This window comes from Dendroctonus ponderosae, unplaced genomic scaffold (assembly GCF_020466585.1).
Source record: "Dendroctonus ponderosae isolate FM_Combo_2020 unplaced genomic scaffold, Dpon_F_20191213v2 Dpon_F_20191213_6, whole genome shotgun sequence".
Taxonomy (NCBI): Eukaryota; Metazoa; Arthropoda; class Insecta; order Coleoptera; family Curculionidae; genus Dendroctonus; species Dendroctonus ponderosae.
The window spans coordinates 8,610,591-8,630,486 of record NW_026018814.1 but is presented as its reverse complement, the minus strand read 5'-3'; the positions used below and the strand labels follow the sequence as shown (position 1 = coordinate 8,630,486).

The following is a 19,896-nucleotide window of genomic DNA, read 5'->3' as shown; positions in this document are numbered from 1 at the left end:
ATGGTTTGGATTACATTCTGGATTCACAGATTAATTTTCAAAAGTTCAAATAATTTCTGGAAAGTACCTACTTTACATAAAACTGAAATCGCCTGCTATTGAAAATATTTTTATTAAATAACAAGAACTGTTCTAGATTTAGAGCATTACACATCGGCTTGATGAATGGAAGTCATAGTAATATTTTTCAGTCTTTTCGTTAAATTTGTACGAATTTTAAGTCTTCCTCAAAAGCGGCTTTAAGAGAAATAATACTAACACATTGTCTCACTTCACTTAAACACCAAAACTAAAAAACGTCCAAGAGACAACAACAAACAAATACCTAAGTTCCAATCACACATAAATGCGTTTCAGTCCGTATTTAGCACTAAACACACTCCCTGCAGAACCCAATGGCTGATGTGTTCTGTTGTTCTCAAATCCGCCTCAAAAACCAAACCAACCCCCATAGCGTTTCTTCTTAGGGATGTTGTATATACGGGGGTTCGCAACGTGTTTTGAAGCTTGAGCCTGAATGATTCAATGGGCACCACTCCAAGTACGGGCAGTTTTTCAATCAGCACCTTCGGTGCTGATCTTTTGAGGCAGTTGTTCTCTACATCCCAAGCTGCACCTTCAAGATAGAGTCCGTGAACTAAGCAGTTACCCTAGAAGATTATTAAAATTATTTATTGCCTCAATTACAAGCTTCCAACAGGTCAAAATTAGGGCATCAGAAAATAGCGAACATCGTTTATGTACTTACTGCTGCAGGTCGCAAAATCACATCAGCTGGATCCACATACTCAGTAACAAAAGTATACAGGGTGGACCGATCCAACGGCCAGTTGTGCAAACGGCAGGCAATTTGAACTAATGCTGCGAGATAAGTTTCAGGAATATGCAGTCCAGAGATCCATAACACTGTAGGTTCTCCAGTAGTTGACTAAAAAGTGAATTTTATTAGGCAAAAATATCTGAGTCAGACGTATTGCGTACCCATGAAAAATACTGCTGCTGTCTAGCTTCAAAATGCTCCATCCATCCTCCCAAGTTCTTGCAAGTAGCTGGGGCCAGTTTTCTCCAGCTAGCCGGCAATTGGCCATTGAACAAAGAATAGGCCACATTATCCAGAACAGTGTCCATACCAATTTCACCGGCCAAAGCTTTCTTCAGTTGCACCAACGATCTTCTCATGGTGGCTATTAACTTGTTAAATCGCTCTAATTCTTGTAAGAGCACCACTATAGTAGGCGACATCATTCGCTGGAAGTAGCGTCGCACTTTCCATACTTCATATTCTTCAGGTATCTTCTTTAGGACATCGTTCGCCACTGCTTCAATAAACTCTTCTCTGCTGATACCTTTTTCTGAAGCAGCTAAGCATTAAATAGGTTTATTAATAAAAACGAAATTATGGAAACACTCGTAAATAAATCAACTTGTAAAATTCAAATTACTTTTACCAGTCAGTTACGAGAAAATTCTTAAAAATGACAAGTATAAATATTCATTAATATATCAACTTACAAACTTGAGGTTGCAGTTCAATCAGAATATTCCACATTTCCTTTGTGGCTTGAGTATAATACCCAATTTCCGCATTTGAATGCAGACCAAATATTTCAGGACTATTGGCTAGTGGAAGTTCGTCAATAAAAGCTAAAATGTAAGAGTGTTAACTCTTCGTCGTCCTCAAATCAAAAACTCCTTTGAATACCAATGTAGTCATCTTTGGTGCCTTCGGGTGGAATAATATAATCCACGGTGCTGTCTTGATAAAAGTGGAACGGTTGAAAAGTATCAAACAGAAAATCTCCCATGTATTCATCCATGTAAGTCTTCACAATTCTTCTATCAAAGTCATCAATCACCCGCCCGCCATACATAACTTCCCCAATTAGGTACTTCAAGCTATTCCAGGGAATTCTAGAATCTTTCGCTTTGTACGCTTTCGTCAGGTAGGTGTCCAGAATTTGAATGCACACATTGAAGTCGGACTCATTAAAGTCGTAGCAAATATTCCAGCCGATTTTGTCATATTTTCTGCGCTCTTGTACAACTGCGTGGAAAAAGGCCAGCACATACACCAATGACTTAAACGCCGGATGAGCGCAGGAATCCAACAGTTGCGCTCGCATCTTGAAAAAGGTATTGCGCAGATTCAGTTTCAATCCATTTGGAGGCTCGGTTACAACTTTCAGTGATCTGAAATTCCAGCATGTGTTTACTCCAATTTATCCGAATAGGATTTAAAAAAATAAACCTACCTCTGGAGGATTCCTATTGGGAATGTCGCCACTGGATCAGTGGTTAACCAAAGTCGAAAATCTGGATGCGGTTTACTAATTTTTTCTATATGCTTCTCCAACGACTTGATAAAAGATATGAGCAAATGGCAGTTCTGGAACATTAGCCACTGTCCTCTGGATATAGCGGTATCCAACAGCTGCAGAGCTGTGGGCTCTTGGCCTTGGCCCAAGGATAAGTAGCGAAATTTTCCGCCACCAAAGCCGCATCTAAGGTAAAATACAACTGGTTAAATCCCCATGCTTGTGTTAGATTAACTTCTTACCTATCTGCTAACTTCATCAGTTCTGCTGTAGGATCAGAGCCGGGGCTTAAAATGAACACCACAGGAGTAGTGGGGCTGCATTGCTCAAAGATATTGTCCATACTAATAACCGGGGGCATTATATACTCTTCTCCCATCACTTCCGTTATGTAGTCTCCAACTGCTCGATATACTCTGTCCACGCGAAAACACCTTAACAGTAAAAGTACTTGGAAAGGTTTCAGTCTCTCCTTGTAGCCGAAAGGAAAATCCATGGCTTCTGGAGCGTCCATATCATACCTAGGATTTAATAAAGATTGTGTGCACGCAGTCTTCAACTGAAGTTTATACGTGTATAATTATATCGGTTTAAAAGTAGGTACTGATCAATCTTACAGAAACTTTGTTTACTCAAGTTTTAGGACAAATTCAATTCGAAACAACACAATATTCTAAGCAAAGTAGAGGCAAACTGTGTTTGATAAGTTGTTTTTGGTCTTCTGAATATAGAAAAAACATCTGCGATTTAGCATTGAAGCTATAGATAAAACAGCAGGTCAGTCTGCTAAATTACATACCATTCCTGCCATAGTTCAACGTTTCTCTCAATCTGATTAGGCAAATTTTCGAACATTAGAGGGAAATCAGTGGAGAGTTTTAGAATGTTCTCCCATCCCTGGTTGCTCAACCAAGATGCCGGACGTTCTCTGCTCGACTTTTCCAAACTCACGCTACCCTAAAGAGACAAGTCACATAGTTAATTGCAATCCAGTTTGATAAATATATAAAAACGCAAAATTTTTGCTTCTGAATCGGGCAATCGTCACATATATCTGTTACCGTAACAAATAATATATTTATATGTAAAAAATATCAATAACAATCACCAAATAAAAAAATTCTATCTTCTTCTATGGCCTAAGTCCGTTGTACTTACTTTAATGAAGAAATCCAGCTCGGCTTGTGAAACAGCTCCAGTGCTCTGTTCCAATTTGACCGTCATTTGAAACGAAAATAAAAGTTTGTGTTTCTCAAATATGCCAGTGCATCCATAGTCGTACACATTCTTGGTCAGCATGTTGATGATATTGAACAATCGCCTATCTAAGACGGTGTGGGGTAACGCCTTTCTCAGCGAGTAAGCAAACACTTCCAAATATGAAGAAAGCGAGTATTGGTACATAGCATTAACCCCTGCCATGTCCGAAAGCACAAAGAATAAGATAGCTCCTCTTCTTGCCACAGGGCGGTACACGTCCCTGAGTTTATCAATGTCTTTTGATGTTTGTGCGGCCAAATCCAGCTTTTCCATCACTTCCGTCGCTTTGCTTTTGGTGTTTTCCAGCGTACTAACTAGCTCGACATTGTCCAGCATGTTCCCGGTAGTGGTAGATAGCTCCCGAAGCAGCGAATCTTCCAGAACTTGCAGAAGATTCTTATTTTCGCTCGTTTCGCTGATGAGCAGCTCTCGCTGCTCCTCCAAGTCGGGTCTTTCATTCTTAACCACCACACCCAAAAGCTGATCTTCCAACCCAGACAGTGTTACAGTATAATTGATTACTATTGCAGTTGCATACACTGAAGGGTTGAATATCGGATTAGCAAACTTAGTAGTCATGTAGAGTCTAAAGTTAGGATCCCAATCCACCTCCTTATCACCAAGGATGACGAACACACGCCCTCCGAGGATCTTCACATTTTTCTGTATGACATTTTCCACTACAGGATCGATGTAGTCATCAACATCCTGAAATAGCACCGGGGCTCCATATTTAATCGACATATCCAGGTGTTTTAAAAAGTCGTTGTCGCTGAAACTGAGCACCTTCATATTGTTTTTTTCTTCGCGTTTTTTCACCCAGTTCAAGGCCTGCTGCTGAGGATCAATGCAGAGAGGAAACCTGGAACCTCTTATGGTCAATATTCCGTTCTGAATGGACAATTCATCTGGGGGAAGCGATTCAGAGACCCATTGACTGACCTCAACATCAGTAGTCAAATGTGTCTCCAGCTTAAATGGTTGAGATGCAGGAATTTGCCTAGTTTGCACACTATCCTGCCAGTCGACATAGACCATATCTCGCCTAAACTCAAAAGTAAACGGACCGCAATACGCTAAAAATCCCGAGCAAAGCAAGCAATTCCCCACTAGTCTTTCTTTCTCTATATGGAGCTGATTCAGATCTTCGGTCCATCGAATTTTCTCCGAGCTTAATCCAGAAATCAGTTTGTCCGCCGCTTCCAAACGGCGCATCATGATATCCGTTTCCTCTTGCAGCTCTTGTCTGGTCTTCATTGCATTGGCATACTTCTGGTTGAGTTTATCCAGGTCTTCCTCCAATTTGCCAATTTCACTGTAGAGCTTCTCCAGGTTGCGTTTGGCAGTATTGTACTCATTTTCCAACTGCTCTACTCGCTCCTTTTTGGGTTTCACTTCTCGGTAGACCGCACAATACCCCAATACAGCTTGCACAAATTTGAGCAACCCAAAACCGGCCTTACTGATAGAAGACATCTCATCCAGCTTAGAGGATTTCTTCATATGTGCTTTGCAAGCTCTTTGCTGAGCTTGGGTGATAGCATCACAGTTCATTTCCTGCAGAGAACGCAGAAAATTGGCTTCCGCCATCATTCCCTTCGCAGACTTCCAGGAAACTTCCTTGTAGCCCCTTAGTATCACTATGCATTCGCATACAGTTTGCACTGGTTCGGGTGGAGTAGCAAAAGAGCGAATTTCCGTTATATCCGCCTTATCCAAATCTGCTAAAGCGAGCCTGGCAGTTTCAAGCGCTGGCAAAGCTGCGGACAGTGCTTCTTCAGCGTCTGCTTGTTCAATGCTAATTATTCTGGCTTGTTCTTCTATTTCCGTGCTTTTTAAAGAGGCGATATCTTTCTTTTCCGTAGCTACTTTGGTGCCAGCTTCAATTTCTCCCAACATTTCTTCGCATTCTGCAGTGGCTTTTCCAACAACAACTTTTTGCTTTTCCAGTTTGGCGTTTAAAATCGCTAGTTCTCCACTGGCTTCTTCGATTTTCAATAATCCGCTCTTCAGCCGGTCACATTGGGCGTTAATGTAATTTCCCTTTTCTTCCAAAAGCTTCAAGTAGGTAGTGATGAAATCCAGATAGTGCTTAGGAGTGACGTAGTTCTTTCGCCGCATTATTATCAAATAATTAGCGGTAAAGTCAATAACACTCTGATGGACATGAACAACGTGTTCTATAATAGTGTCTCGGTACTGCTCGGGAATGTTAACGTTTTCTTTAAGAAACACTGAAGCCACCGCAAACAGGGCTTGAAGAGGCCAGGGAAATATCCAGTCAATGGTGGAATTATTGACCAATCCTGGAAAATTCCTGCATCGCTTGCTCAGGACGTCGCTAGTAGGAGACATGGACAGCACTACATGTAAATTATCCACACAAGTGTTTATAAAATAATGCCAGACATTATCTTTCCCCACCCCATAGCCAGCCTTCACAGCTGCAGCCCTGCACTGTCCTATAATTTGCTCCTTGTCATCGTCGGTGAACAGCGAAGGCACATAGCCAATCATTAGAATATTGTTGATGAACTCCAGGAAGCCTTCTTCAACGACTTGAGCAGCTGTAAAGAAGAACACTGTCGGTTTTTTCTCGATCCCCAGTAGAGAGTAAAGCTTCTTTAAATCTTCTTTGAACATTGCCTCATTATATCCTCGGCAAAGAGTAATGGAAAATACTTCGCACCCTGCAGTAAACGCTGCCAGTTTGGTCAGACTTCCCTTTCCGCTGCCACCAACTCCCACTAACATTACATGTCCTCTTTCTAAGCGCAGCCCTCTATGGATCCTGGTCAAATGCTCCAAGGCATCGTTGAAAAGCACAATGCTTAACTTTTCCTTCTGCTCATTGTACAGCTCTATAATTTCTTGGAACAAAAAGTATATAGCGTCGTAATCAAGCAGGTCTTCATAGTCTCTCGGTTCGCCTTCATTGGTGGCGTTGCGATAATCTCCAAACAGCAATGGATCGCGCATGGTATATTCCACTACATCCACCTGCTCTTTTTCTTCGGCTTCGGCCTGAGGATCATCAGGGACGAAAACAAAGTCATCATCATCCACTTTGGGCTGTTCTTGTTTCAGCGGCTTGGGAAAGTATTTCTTTACTTGCTCTAGTAGCTCATTACGCACAAGCTTTTGGTCTTCAACGTTGATCAACCGATCACAAAATATTCTTACAAACTCGTTTCTCCACACCCGTACGATTTGGGGCAGGGTTTGAAAAAACTTTGGAGTGATTTTGCACAAACCGGCAGTAACCCGCGACAAATCGCGCATGTTAAAAATGTAATGAAACTTGCTTGGTGTTGGCGGTAATTGAACTATTAGGGTGTTGTAGAGGTTCAGAGTCATGGTCAGCAATGTATCTGCAATTTGAACTTCTTCGTCAAACGCCGATAAATGACCGGATAATATTGAAGAGTATATACGATGTAAAGTGGTGGTGGTGGGAAAAACCAAATTCATCACCGTAAACATGGAGATGAATCGCGGATCCACTTCGTTCCTGCCGCCTCCGGCTACTCCCATGGCAGCAAAGTAAGAAATATCCTTGAGCACCTTCCAATTCAAATCCTTCCCCCTATCGTACATCCCACCCTTTTCAAATAGAAGCTTCAGTAATGCAATGGGCTGCTGAGTGCCGTAGTCATCAACTTGAGGCATATTCATGTCGTCAATGAAGCAAATCAGTTTCTTCCCCATTGGAGGACCATATATCTCTTTTGTACGTTTTTCCACAGAAGATTCCAAGTTCATCTGAACATCCATTGACGAAGTCCGCGAAGAAAAATTGATATTCAACAGAATAAAGACATCAGAGTCCAAGCGACGAAGAAAATCTTGAATAATTGCAGTCTTCGATGTACCCGTTTCGCCCACTAGAACAATGGGTCTTTTGATTTGATTCATTAATTGCAGGATATACGTTACGCGAACTGTGTCCACGGTGGGAACTAGAATTTGCGAAAATCTTTGATCGGTGTCGTGGGTATATTCAGGAACCAGCCAATCCCAGGCCACCCAAACCTTCTCCTTCAAGTCCAAGAAATAGTCATAGAGCGTGGCACAGGCGGTTGGCATGTGAATTAAATCGCATTTTTTCTCTATTGTATCATTGGATGTAAGCATGGAAATCTGTGCCTTCATGTATTCATCAAATTCTAAGCGACAGGAATCAATTAGAGCAGCCCCAACAGAGTTATACAGGGACGTGGTGAATACTGCATTAATCAAATCAGTGTCCACCACTTCATCTGGAGGTCTCGTATCTTCAGCCGGCTGAGGATAAATGGCGTCTATCATGTGGCATAGCTGAGTAATCATGTTAAGGCCTGTTTGCGGAATGACCGTTTTCAAGGGAGAGACCTGCTTATTTCCCAATGTTCCTTCCATTACATATGCCATTAAATCGGGAACGATTTTATTATAGTATTCCGAAAAGGCCTCCCGTTCAGGCTCGTGTTTTCGTGAATTTACCCATCTATCCCAATAGGGTTGATAGCCCAGATTCTTCGGGTCCACGTAAACCATACCGGCGCGCGAGACCGTTGCAGGAGAAGCGTATTGCAAATCTCCAACTTCAAACAGCAACGCGCATACAGGGACTTGCAATCGAATTCGTTCTCCATTAGCCAAAGTTAGTAGCTTGTTATCATCCATAACGGAGTTCATATTTTCGATCCATAGCGCGTCAACGTCCCCATCAAATAAAATGTATCTTCTCTCGGGTTTTTCGGTGGGCTTGTTCATTTCTCTGAAAATATTTGATAGTAGCCCATCAGTCCAATCTCTAGTCAGAGGATCCAGAATTCCGTAGAGCTCTATCACTGAGCAGGCTTTAGGGTTTAGGGTGTTAATTTTCGTCGGCAGTCCCAGCAAGGTTTGGGCTTTGGATAAAACATTTATCACTACAGTTTTACCGCCTCCGGTCGGGCCCACCAACATTGTCGAATGCCTAGTCATCATAGTTTCATACATTTGAATAACCTTGTCTACCTGATAAGGCAAGACTATGTAACGGTCGTCGGCAAACACTTTTTCCACTGCAGCGTTAAAGTCTGGATAGCCCACCCTAGGACAGTCCATGCCCGGGAACAAGTCTCTGATCAAGCCCAAAAAGAGTGGCACATCTTCATAGACGAATTTCGGATGGTTCATGTCCCGTAAAGCTCTCATTAGAACTAGAGCTTCTTTGATATCAGGCGAAGCTCGCTTGAGCACTCCAGCCATTCGCAGGACCGCGTTCAAAGCTCTCAGCCCCCAATCGTAATGGAACTGTTTCGACAACTGTTCTCTGGCCAGTTTGTAGAGCACAGTCATTTTTTTAGCCAACACTTTGGCTTCAAGAAACCCGTCCGAAAACAGGGATATTAGGCAAATCATCTCCAAATCGGGAACGATGCACACAACCGGTCGAAATAACGCCTTGACTGATTCTGGAAGCTCAGTCCGTCCAGCGTAGCCGGGATTCATGGTAATGAAAATTCCAACTTTGGAGTCCAGAGCTATTTCCACGCCCTCGAAAGTGAACCGTTCCAGCTTCATCATCAAACCACTTCTGATGGTTTGAAGTTGAGTGCTGATGACCGAAAGAACCGAAATGTCGATTCTGTTGAACTCATCAAAGCAGCCCCAGGCACCACACTGCGCTAAGCCCGCAAGCGTGGTTCCAATGGCTTTGTAGTCCATTCCTTCCCCACAATTTGTGACAATGCACAACAGGGCCATAGCCTTTGCTAGATCCTTGGTAGTTTCAGTTTTTCCAGTACCTGCAGGACCGGCAGGCGCGCCGCCCATGTGCATGATCAAAGCTTGAGTGATTGTAAGATAAATCCGGTCAGTTAAGGGAGTGATAACCAAGCGACCATTCAAGCCCATGTATTCATAGCCGTACTCAAATGATCCAGTACACTGAGTGACCCAGAGGTTATCTAAATTATTCACCCAGTAGAAGCGAAGCTGGCTTTCCCATTCAAACTCCTGAGCATCCATCACGCTATCCCTGACAAAGCTTTCTACGATGTCTCTGGCATGGACTTCAATGATTGCAATCGTGCGAAATTTCGTTCTATCATTTGCTGTTAATTCAGCTCGTACTGTGAAAACAATTTCCTCCAACCCCGCATTCAATTGCTGCAAGTATTCCTTCATTGCTCTCTTGTTTCCTTTCTTGATTTTTGCAAAGACGTTCTCCACTTCAGCGGTCCACCAAACCTGACTGCCGGCCAGACAAATCATTCCCTGATACTCCAGCATCCACTGCGTACGAGGTCTGCGAATTTTACCGTAATAATAAATAGCGCTCTTGGTGATGAATCTATTGGATTTTCGCATCTCCTTCAACACGTCGTTCATCCAGTCTTCAACTTTTCCTTCTATCATGACCGGAGTGCGAAACTCCATCACTTCTCCTTCTCCAGAGACCATGGCTGAAGCAATCACTCTGTCGTTGTTGTCTGTTGAAAAGCGCAAGGATTTAATATTATCAAACATCTTAATCATGTGGTCTTGGACCACTGTGTATTCGCTGCTGCCTAAAATCGACAGCAGTTCTTCGGTTGAGACGAAATAGAACCGGGGGAATCTTCTTCGCTTGGAATCCAGGTAGTCGTTGAGGGATTTTTGGCACCGATCGAGTCCGGCTTCTAAGTTTTGAAACTCCTCTAGTCTTCCAGGCAGAGCGCAAACTTCAAGAACAATCGGCCTTTTGGCAGTTTCCAGCATGATTCTTCTGAAGGCTTTATCGATGTCGTCGAATTTTCGGGCTTCATCAGGCAGTTGGGCCCTGATGTCCCCGCCGACAAAAATTCCCTCCAAATACAACCACTTCCTTTGAACTGCCAGCCATTCGTCAATAACTTCCCCGATGTTTGCCAATGTTTTCTCCCATTTCTGAACCTGTGGCAGAAAAGGTCCTACGAACTGAGAGCCGGCCATGCTTTGAAGATTCATCGAATTGTCGTCAAGGACTTGCATTATGTCTTCAGTGGGTCCGATTATAAACCCGCGATCCTCACTTCCCTTCATATGCTTGATCACTACAAACGATATCGCCTTCCACGTTTCCGCAATTTCAGTGACTCCCCGCTCTATGGCGAGTTCCTTAATTGCGTTATTAATAATTTCCTCGGCCATATCCTGGAATCTATGCAATTCCATAGTGAACATGTTGTCCAGAGTAAATCGATCAGGCGCCATATCAAAAACAATGCCAGTCTTATCCATTAATTGGCGCCAATGGCGGTCTCTCAGAGCTTCGTTCTTAAGAGCCACCATCAAAGGCACCGAGTTACGAAATTGCTTCATTTTCAATTCCAAGGTTAATCCCACCGGCATCGATCGAATTTCCTTGGAAATTTTTCTGAACTCTTTTAAAAATCCGTCAATTCCATCCAGTAGAGCTTGGGGGTTCAGGTTTGCCCACAGAGTTTTACCCCACAACTCCCTGGCGTGTTTCTGCGCTTTGTACAACTTATATATCACATCCATGCCTTGGAAATCTGTCCTGGCTTTAATAAAATCCGAGTAGTCTGCAAGAGGGATGTCAAAAAGCATCTCGGCATTAACTAGATCTATTCTTCGAGTTTCCAAATTGTCAAACTCAATTTTGTATTCATCCATTAGTTTTATGCCGGCATCCAGATCCTCACCTACTGATCCAGGGCCTTGGCTCATAAACCGTTCCAGGAACTCTTTTAGAACATCGATAAAGCTGTTGATTTCACTCAGAGTAAGCAGAGCAAACCGTTCCTTGGTAGATTCGAGAGTCTGCTCTCGATACAGCCCAGAGAGAAGGAGCGACTGCCAGTCTTTTTCCAGCTGAAAGGCCAGAGCTTCATGCTCGGGATCAAATTTAATATCATGTTGTCTGAGCATAGAGTAGATTTCCTGATACTTCTTGTAATCGAGCTCAGCTTGTATGTTGTTCTTTCTTATAGTGGCGATCGCTTGCATTATAGCTTTAAACCGCTCAAGGCCTTTGATGTTCTGCCTCACTGTAGCATGGAGAGTTTCAATGGTTGCTTTCATTTCGACCATCTTGTTCATGGTATCGCTGTCCAATAGCCTTCCCAAAGTATCCTTCCATTCGATGCAATGCTGAGCGATAATGTTCAATAACGGGCGTAAATGTAAGCGGACAGAGTCTATATCCACGTAATCCCGATAGTTCACCATGCTTTGGGCGATATCTTGGTAAAACATGAACTTGTCATCATATGTCTCTAAGGTCACCATGCTCGACATGAACCTTTCGCAGGTGGATTCCTTCTCGAAAGACCACAACATTTTGTACCTCTTCCACCTTTGGAGGTTCTTGTGCACGTTAATGATGGACTTATGGGAGACATCCTGAAGCTTCTGTACAGCATCGCCTATATCCGGAACCTTCATGACTTCATCGTGGAACGAGTATAAGAACTCTTCCTGCTTCTCTCTCTGGATGGGTTTGCACAATATGCAAGTTTCATGCATCCACCGAGGAAACAGCCGGAGCCTATCAAAGAAATCGTGAGAGTTTCTTATAATAATGTTGTATATTTCTGTGGCTGTCGGTCTTAGAAGAATTTCGGGTGTTACCACCAACGCATCCACTTGGAACAACAACTCCTTATTTTCAAATTTCGAAGCAAACGTTTCCATATTTTTAATGGTCATGGTTGTAAGAGCTCGATAAATTTCAGTCTCCCAAAACGTATAGTAACTGTACATTTCGGGGGAATTTCCCGTGTTCGTATTCAAAACGAGATATTCCAACTTAATCATTATCGGCCCAAACGACTCATACACCTTCAAAAGATTGGCTACAGCTTCAGTTCTGGCATTGTACATCGTATTGAAAAACTCCTTGCAGGGCAGTCTCATCGGGTTAACTTTAACTGGCACAAAGTCGAAGAGATTCGCCGATTGCAGGGTTCTTAGTCGTCTGTACAAATCCTTTTCAATGTGCTCGATATGTTCAAATAAAGTCTTCAGCGCTGTTATAAGACCTTCGCAGTCTGCTGCGTATTCAGAGATGCTCAACGAGGACCATTTTATGCGGGATAGACCCTGTTGAACGTAGAGCTCCACATCTTGCAGTTTTCCTTTTAGTAGTATAATCTGAGAAAGAAAGAAATGATCCAACAAGTTGCAAAGTTGGAGACAGTGATATGATGGGTTCAAGATAATGACCACCAATATGCACATAGAGAAATTAATTTCTGCTAGCACTGTAATGATTCTTAATGGTACCGAATAATTACCCTAAATAAGGAAGATTTCAGCTACCAACATTACAGTTTAATAAGATAATGAATACAACTGAACGTGAGCGGGGCGCTTGTAATTATTAAAAAGTCGATTATTTTTAGGAACAATGTTAAGCTATTGTGAGGGAAAGTTTAGGAGAAACTTAGTCGTCTATATGTGTGTGTGTATAATCTACAATAGGTTGGAAAAGCTTTCTAATAGACTCGCAAAAATTTTCCCCATTCGTCTAGGGCCGTATAACTGATTATTATCAATCTATATCTTCTGCATTTACTTGAACATTTTGAACTTTTCAATTGATTATACGCGTCTGGCTTACCTGCGGCGGTGTTAACTTCTCTATGATATCATTATACTTCTTTAACATTCTAATTACTGCATTGACGTTTTTCGAGCACTTTTCCTTGCGCATTGCAATCAGTCGGAGATTTTCCGGCAAAGAAAACTTTAACAGCTCAAACATCTCAATGCACTTGAAACATTTCCATAGGGATTCGTCAAAGTTTAATTCAAATTTCAGACCAAAGTCGATCATTATATTTGAGCCCATAATTTCATGCCAGGTCAAGTTTTTTTGAGACTGGATTCGATCCATCAAGGTGTGGGCTGAATGGCTCAGCATGGATGATCTCATGGGCATCTTACCACCTACAAGGTGTTTGATTTGGATTATTTTCCTTCCATTCTCCAGATGGAAAGCAATAAAGCCTACATTTATGTGCTCAACATAATCAGCCGTTCACAAATAAATTTCGTCACTATTCCTGTTTATTTAATAGAAAAAACTTCATACTTACTTTTCACTGGTATCAGGCTTTTGCCTCCACTGAGAATCGATCCTATTTTGATTTGAGAACTGTTAACGCGCGTAACTGATCCTTTATGTGGCTTAAAAAATGCTTTTTTCCTAGGTGAGTCACATATTTTCAAAATATCGTACTGCATAACTTTCTCCAACACTGGACCATAGGTATCCAACCATTCTTCCAGTTTCACTAAAGACGCAAAAAATGTTCAGTGGCAAAATTAAATCTTAGGCATAATTCTTAGATATTCAGGGTGATCTTAAAGGAGGGCTATGTTCAGGCTATAAATAGGGTTTGGAGCTATTTTTTTACGGGAAATTAATTTTTGCATAGAAGGCAATTAGAAAAAAGAATGTATCCAAGTCTTGTTAAGATCAGAAGATCAATTGATCACTCAGTCAATGTCTAAGAGTTAATTTTATTCAAACAAATTATTAGTGTGCAAGTATTAACACCTGAATTGCAATTACATGATTTTTTCCCATTTTTATCTATAATTTACCGTAAACCTGTATCTTTTTGCGGTATAGTCTTAAACATTGACCTGTTTCGTGTCTTTCGAACACTTGTTCTCATAATCTCTAAATGCTCGAGAATGGTGTTAATATGAAATCGGTACTTTAACTTCGTTTTCAACTACAGCCTCAATAACTTTTTTTAAAGTATGACGTCAAATTTGAATTTTCTTGCATTTGTACTAGTAAAATACCTTCTTCATAGCTACGCAATTCTTTGGCCAACTTCAAATACGAGTTGAAAGCTTCTTCTCTCAGCATCGAGTTCATAAGCTCAGGAACATTTTGAAATTTCAAAATGGGCCTCTTTAATTTGTAAAACAGCAAACGTACCCAGTATATTGCCCCGCCATTAGGAGGCATGTCTTTGTTGAGTATCGGATGCCGTTTGTTTCTCTACAGATATAAACCAGCAATTTTAAGCAACTTTTTCAACATTTTCGACCTAATTTCAATACTTACCGTGAAATTATCGTCTACAATCAATATCTCTCGAGTATACTGATCCAATATCACATCGAACTTCTGCATCAGTTTATTCTGAATTACTTCCCGAGTTTCTATGTGTTTGAATTTCAGCATCATTTCCAAAGCAGCCTCTGAAGACCTATGAAATTGGTCGTTAATGGCAAACTGTTTTAGTATGGGATTGATTGATATTAATACCTGATCATTTTAAAACTCTGATCTATAAAGCTAACGGCTTCAACCTCCAGCTTTCGCACTTCTCTCTCATAGTTAATGAGGACAGCGTCCCAATTTTCTTTGCTATTTTGGTCAAAAATATCAAAGTCGATACTTTCAATGTGTACAGCCAATTTGTCCACTCTCTTGGCCACATTGTCTATCGTCTGAGGATCGCTCACTATAGCCCTCAGCTCAGGCCCGAATATGTTTTTAAAGTGGCTTACAGTCTAATGGAAAAATTGATGTTTAATTAAAATTTAGAGAATTTTAATCGCAAAAAACAAGGAGCGTTTTATAAATTTTAAGAGATATTATAATATAAATATAATTCTAAGCGACACTAAGAGCATGGCTAAGTTATAAAAACCGGGACGCTCTTGAAGATATTTTGAAATTTGCGACTATTGAAAACGCCAACTTAAAGATTATTAGAGAAATGTGATTTAAACTTTTCATTATGGAAAAATCTTCAAATAATATACCTTTTACCTGAACTTAATAAATGAAAAAGCGAAATTCGACTACTTTAGTTTCGGGCGTATAAAATCTAATAAAGTGTTTATTTCTGGATTGATGTCTTACCATGGCAAATTTGTAAATATCCCTACAAACTTTGGCCATATAGTCAGAGGATGCAAAGAGCTTGCTCTTATCGAACTCCCATCGCTGTCCTTTTCCAGAGTCTTCAATTTTCTGCCTGGTAATCATATACGAAGACTTCCAAGTATCCAGCATATCTGCCGCGTCTAGTGTGATCCTTTTCACTTCCGCGATCGGTTTTCTGAAGAGATACAATATGAGGGGTTTAGTAGTTGTACAACTTCAACTGATTTTTAAAGAGAAATGCGAAAATCTTCAAGCTAAACTTCAAGTTACTCAGATTTTTTTGTATTTACTTGTAGCATATTTACCTAAATATTACATTGCTGTCTAAAACTTTCCGAACTTTTTCCAGTAGACACCAAACAATGCGTTCCATGAACGGTACCATCACTTCGTCTGTGTTATAGTATCTCGACAGAACCCATATTAGGTGCAAACCCTCGATCAGATCCGGAATACAGTCGCGAACTTTACGAAAGTCGTAGCTTTCGCTTACCACCTAAATGGCATCAATTCGCATTAATTATACCTACTTTACGGTTGGATCTTCACCTTAAGATGCCTCTTAATAGTCGACAGGAACTTGACATTGTCTCTGGCTTCTGCATAGTATCTTTTAAGGTCCAGTTGATAATGAATAAATGCGTCAATAACAGACGACTTTGCCAAGTCGAGTAGCTCGGAGATGTGGACGAGAGTTGGCTTCTTGAGCTGTTCCACTATGGAACTAAAGGCAGCTTCTCTCTCGTGCCAGTACTCGAACTCTGGAAGCGGCCCATTGCCCACAGGAGTCTTAAAGAGAAGTTTATTGTATGAAATGTATCAATACAACAATTCACTTCTTCAGCGTAGGGCTGGCACTACTGGAAAAAATGGGTAATATTGACTTACCTTAGCCAGATAACTATCAATTACTTTAACAATGTGTCTTTCCCAGCCCATTACGGCATCTTCGAGAGTATCAATAACTTTCGGATCCCTAATCAACTCCTCGGTTGGTCGATCGGATTTAAGAATATCCGATAAATCGGTCATCGGTAGGTCGATATCATCTTCAATGTGCTCGCAAACCCTTTAAAACCGCGCTTACTCAAGCCCTACTCAGCGCTTCTCGCTTAAGTGCTTACCATTGAAGAGTCGTCCCAAAACCGGCAATTTCATTGAGCAATTCATCTTTAAGCGGTGTATTAGACTTCGAATGGTCTCCCTCCGCTTGGTCCAGCTCCTTACTAATGGATTTACCCACAGCGAAGGGCTGCATTTGATGTTTAGCTTCTTTCACCACTTTCATGGACATTCGCCGATAATCGCCTTTATCGTGCACATCCGTATGCGAGGAAATTGATGCTTTCATGTTCAACTTAGATCTTTTTGAAGCAACAGTTTCGGAAAAAGTTGTTTTGAAAAGTGGCAGAAACAACTGGAAAGGGCAGATTAAGCTACTTATGAATACAACAAACTAACTAGATTCATTCGTTTTGAATCCTAATGACCGAAGTTGGAAGCAATACTGACCTGTTGTGTTAAAAACGAAACACTTTGGATAAAATTGCCATTGACCACGCCTATGCTAATATAGAGTGGCATTTCAATATTGGCGTCATCCATTGCTTCGAAATTGGGAATTCCAAGTTCAGTTCGTCTAAAGAAGTAGACGAATCTGGTATCTGTATTGACTACACCTTCAGAAATCCAGTCAAAACCACCCGTTAACGTATAGTCAACGACTAATTCTTGGGTAATTTTCTACAATGATTACTAGATATGAAGAACCGTTAACGCAATTGGAAGGTACAACTTACAGGCACGTAAATGACTTCGTCTTCTTCAACTTTCACCTCTTCTGCAGGTTTTTCTTCAGACTCTAAAACAAAGGGAAAGTTAAGCGTTGTGGGATAACTACTGAATCAAAGTTTACCTTCCACTTGCTTCTTCTTGCCTTTTTGTTTGCCTTTTTTCTTTTTCTTTTTTTTATCTTTGCCACCTAAAATTGAAATTTCAGAGTCACAATGTACGTTAATCTTACATTTTGAGTTAAACTGCATTTTTATCTAATTTACTCATTAATTGTCTTTTAAATGAAAAAAATTGTTTTTCATTAACAGTGAGAGTTCCGACTTGATAAATATATTTTTAAATATACCGGTTTCTTCAAAATCAGACACTTCAACATCAGTAACTTCTGCAGATGGAAGTGTTGAAGCTTCGGTTTCGGTTAAATCGGTTTCTAATCCAGCTTCAACTGCATTTGCTGTATCCGGTTTAGCCGCATCTTGTTCAGCATTGTCGGTGCCAGGATCAGGATTTTCTGGTGCTTCGTTTGACTGAGTTTCGGTCTCTTTGAAGAAAAAGTTGATTATACGGTTAATTTGAACTCTATTCAAAATTACCTGTAGGTTGGGCTGTATCTGTTGTAGGAGAAGCAGCACGTGAGCGTTTTCCTTTTTTCTCGCCTTTCTTCAATTTTTCTTTGCCGCCTTTTCTTTTCTTAGGCTTTTCTGTCATTTGCGGGATTATTTCTTGGGGGGGCTCTTTTCTTACTACAAATATAATATGTATTTTCGCCGAAAGTAAATAAAGTCAGTATAATTATGCGAATATTTATAAAACTGTAATTACAGAGTGCATGTTTTCCTATATCCTGAAATTCTACAAATAAGAGTAGGTAATTCGCTTTTAAAAGTAGCTAGGTGTACAGTATTAAATAGGTATTTTTAAGTGAAACTCTTGAAAATAGAGCTTTTTTGAGTAGAAAGTAAAGCAAGAAAAAAATTCGGTCAAACATAAAAAACCACAGCTTTTTAACAATGAGAAATTGCAATTTGCAATTTCGAAGCTGGAAACGGATTTCAAAACTTTTTACAAAGCTACGAAGGAGTCGAGTGATCTCTAGTAAAATTTATTTTATAATTTTTTGCAGAAAATACCTTAAGATTGTCAGTATTTTAATACTGAAAAATAAATCTGAAAACAACTAAAAACAACGCCGACAAGTGAGTAACTCATCACAAAAAATTGTTTCGGTTTAGTATCAACTACCATTTTATTATAATTGGTTTTATAACAATATACATATTGATGGAAGAAAGTCGATAAAAATCAATTCAATTTTAGAAATGCTTGGCGGGCCGCATTAACATGGGCGGCAAGCGGCTCGCGGGCCGCGTGTTGCTCATCCAATAAAGAGCCAAATCTTAAATTTAGTGATAAAAAGACAAAAAAACCCTTGCGCTTGAAGGAAAAGAAAAGCATCTTGTTGCCATTAAATTATTTTCGATGCCTCATGCACGACATTCTGCTGTTGAAACGACTAAAAGAACAGGCCACTGAACATTTGAAGAAGAATATCAAACAACCTAAAATAGATCATTTTTGGTAAAAAAATATTTGTTTGTTGTTTTCATTAGTAGTAGCAATAGCAATTAATGGATGTGATGATGTAAATGGAAAACAATATTTTTATTTTCACTAATTCGAATATCGCGATAATCGAATGCGTCGCGAACTCAACCCTTTTGAGATTAGAAAATGTCTACTGCACTTGTTTCAATCGGTTACTGATTTTGCCTGTGGTACACCCACAGGCAAATTCTTATTATATTTATTGGATAAATTGTTTCAATTGATTCTTTTTTTTAAATACCTTGAAATGGTTCACTTTAACTGCGTTTTTTTTTAAATTCTAACTGTAGCAACAGAATTTTAAGCCACCAAGCATATTTCATGAACATCAGATTTACCGCAAAAATACCTACATATGAATAAATTTATAATAACGTTTTTAAAATGTTAAATAAAGTGAAATAGGCAGGTAATTTTGGATCCAAATACGCAACATCGAATACTAGTTATATTGACATGGTAACCAAGAGAGCGGCTTTTAAACAATTTACGAAAAGCGTTTTAAAAAAGTTGTTTAAAAAGACATTTATAAAATAAGCTCAACTACATAAACAGGTAAAAGATCTTAATAATTTAGCAGAATCAGCAGTTAGGTAAAAGCGAAAATTACCGATTTCAGGGACCAAAATTTCTTTCTCCACCAATTTTTCGAAAGAGGTTCTAAACACGTAGAAGAACCGGTTGCTCGTGTTACTCAGCTCCTGGTCTAGCAGATCGTCTTCGAGGTAAGAAGACAGCTTGTCCTCAAGTTCGTCGGCGCTGGTCATCATGTTCTCGAAGTAATCGCCGGAACTAAGCCCGAACACTTTCGTGATGGTGTTTTTAACCCATTCCCTCCGAAAGTCGGTCGACATTTATTATTTTATGTTTAATTAAACCGATTAAAACGAAAAAACTTCCATTATTTAACAACTAAAAAAAATGAAAGTTTATTTACTGATTATCGGTGTCGCTGAGACGACCCACAAACAGCTGCATATGCGGTACACAACAGTTGCTACGGTAGTTTGATCGTTTTATTGGGATGTTTGGGAACTTGGAAGGAAAATAGTT

General features: G+C 40.3%; 1 protein-coding gene and 1 long non-coding RNA gene across 2 annotated transcripts; one reads left to right on the top strand and one right to left on the bottom strand.

Moving 5' to 3' along the window:
• Nucleotides 1-93: 93 nt before the first annotated feature.
• Nucleotides 94-19,697, bottom strand: LOC109545005 (dynein axonemal heavy chain 10). Its single transcript, XM_019915474.2, has 25 exons — nt 19,454-19,697; nt 17,832-17,981; nt 17,585-17,779; nt 17,360-17,425; nt 17,244-17,305; nt 16,957-17,187; nt 16,569-16,861; nt 16,333-16,513; nt 15,994-16,233; nt 15,750-15,940; nt 15,421-15,619; nt 14,818-15,065; nt 14,614-14,758; nt 14,346-14,547; nt 13,628-13,825; nt 13,150-13,478; nt 3,474-12,680; nt 3,115-3,272; nt 2,558-2,836; nt 2,253-2,501; nt 1,703-2,190; nt 1,513-1,644; nt 982-1,361; nt 749-928; nt 94-650 (listed from the first exon to the last, which is right to left on the bottom strand). Exons 1-25 carry the CDS (start codon nt 19,695-19,697, stop codon nt 354-356), a joined length of 14,544 nt encoding a protein of 4,847 aa, XP_019771033.2. The 3' UTR covers nt 94-353.
• On the top strand, nt 19,002-19,730 carry LOC125504806. Its single transcript, XR_007281704.1, has 2 exons — nt 19,002-19,398; nt 19,463-19,730. It is a non-coding gene; the product is annotated as an uncharacterized LOC125504806 (long non-coding RNA).
• Nucleotides 19,731-19,896: the final 166 nt, after the last annotated feature.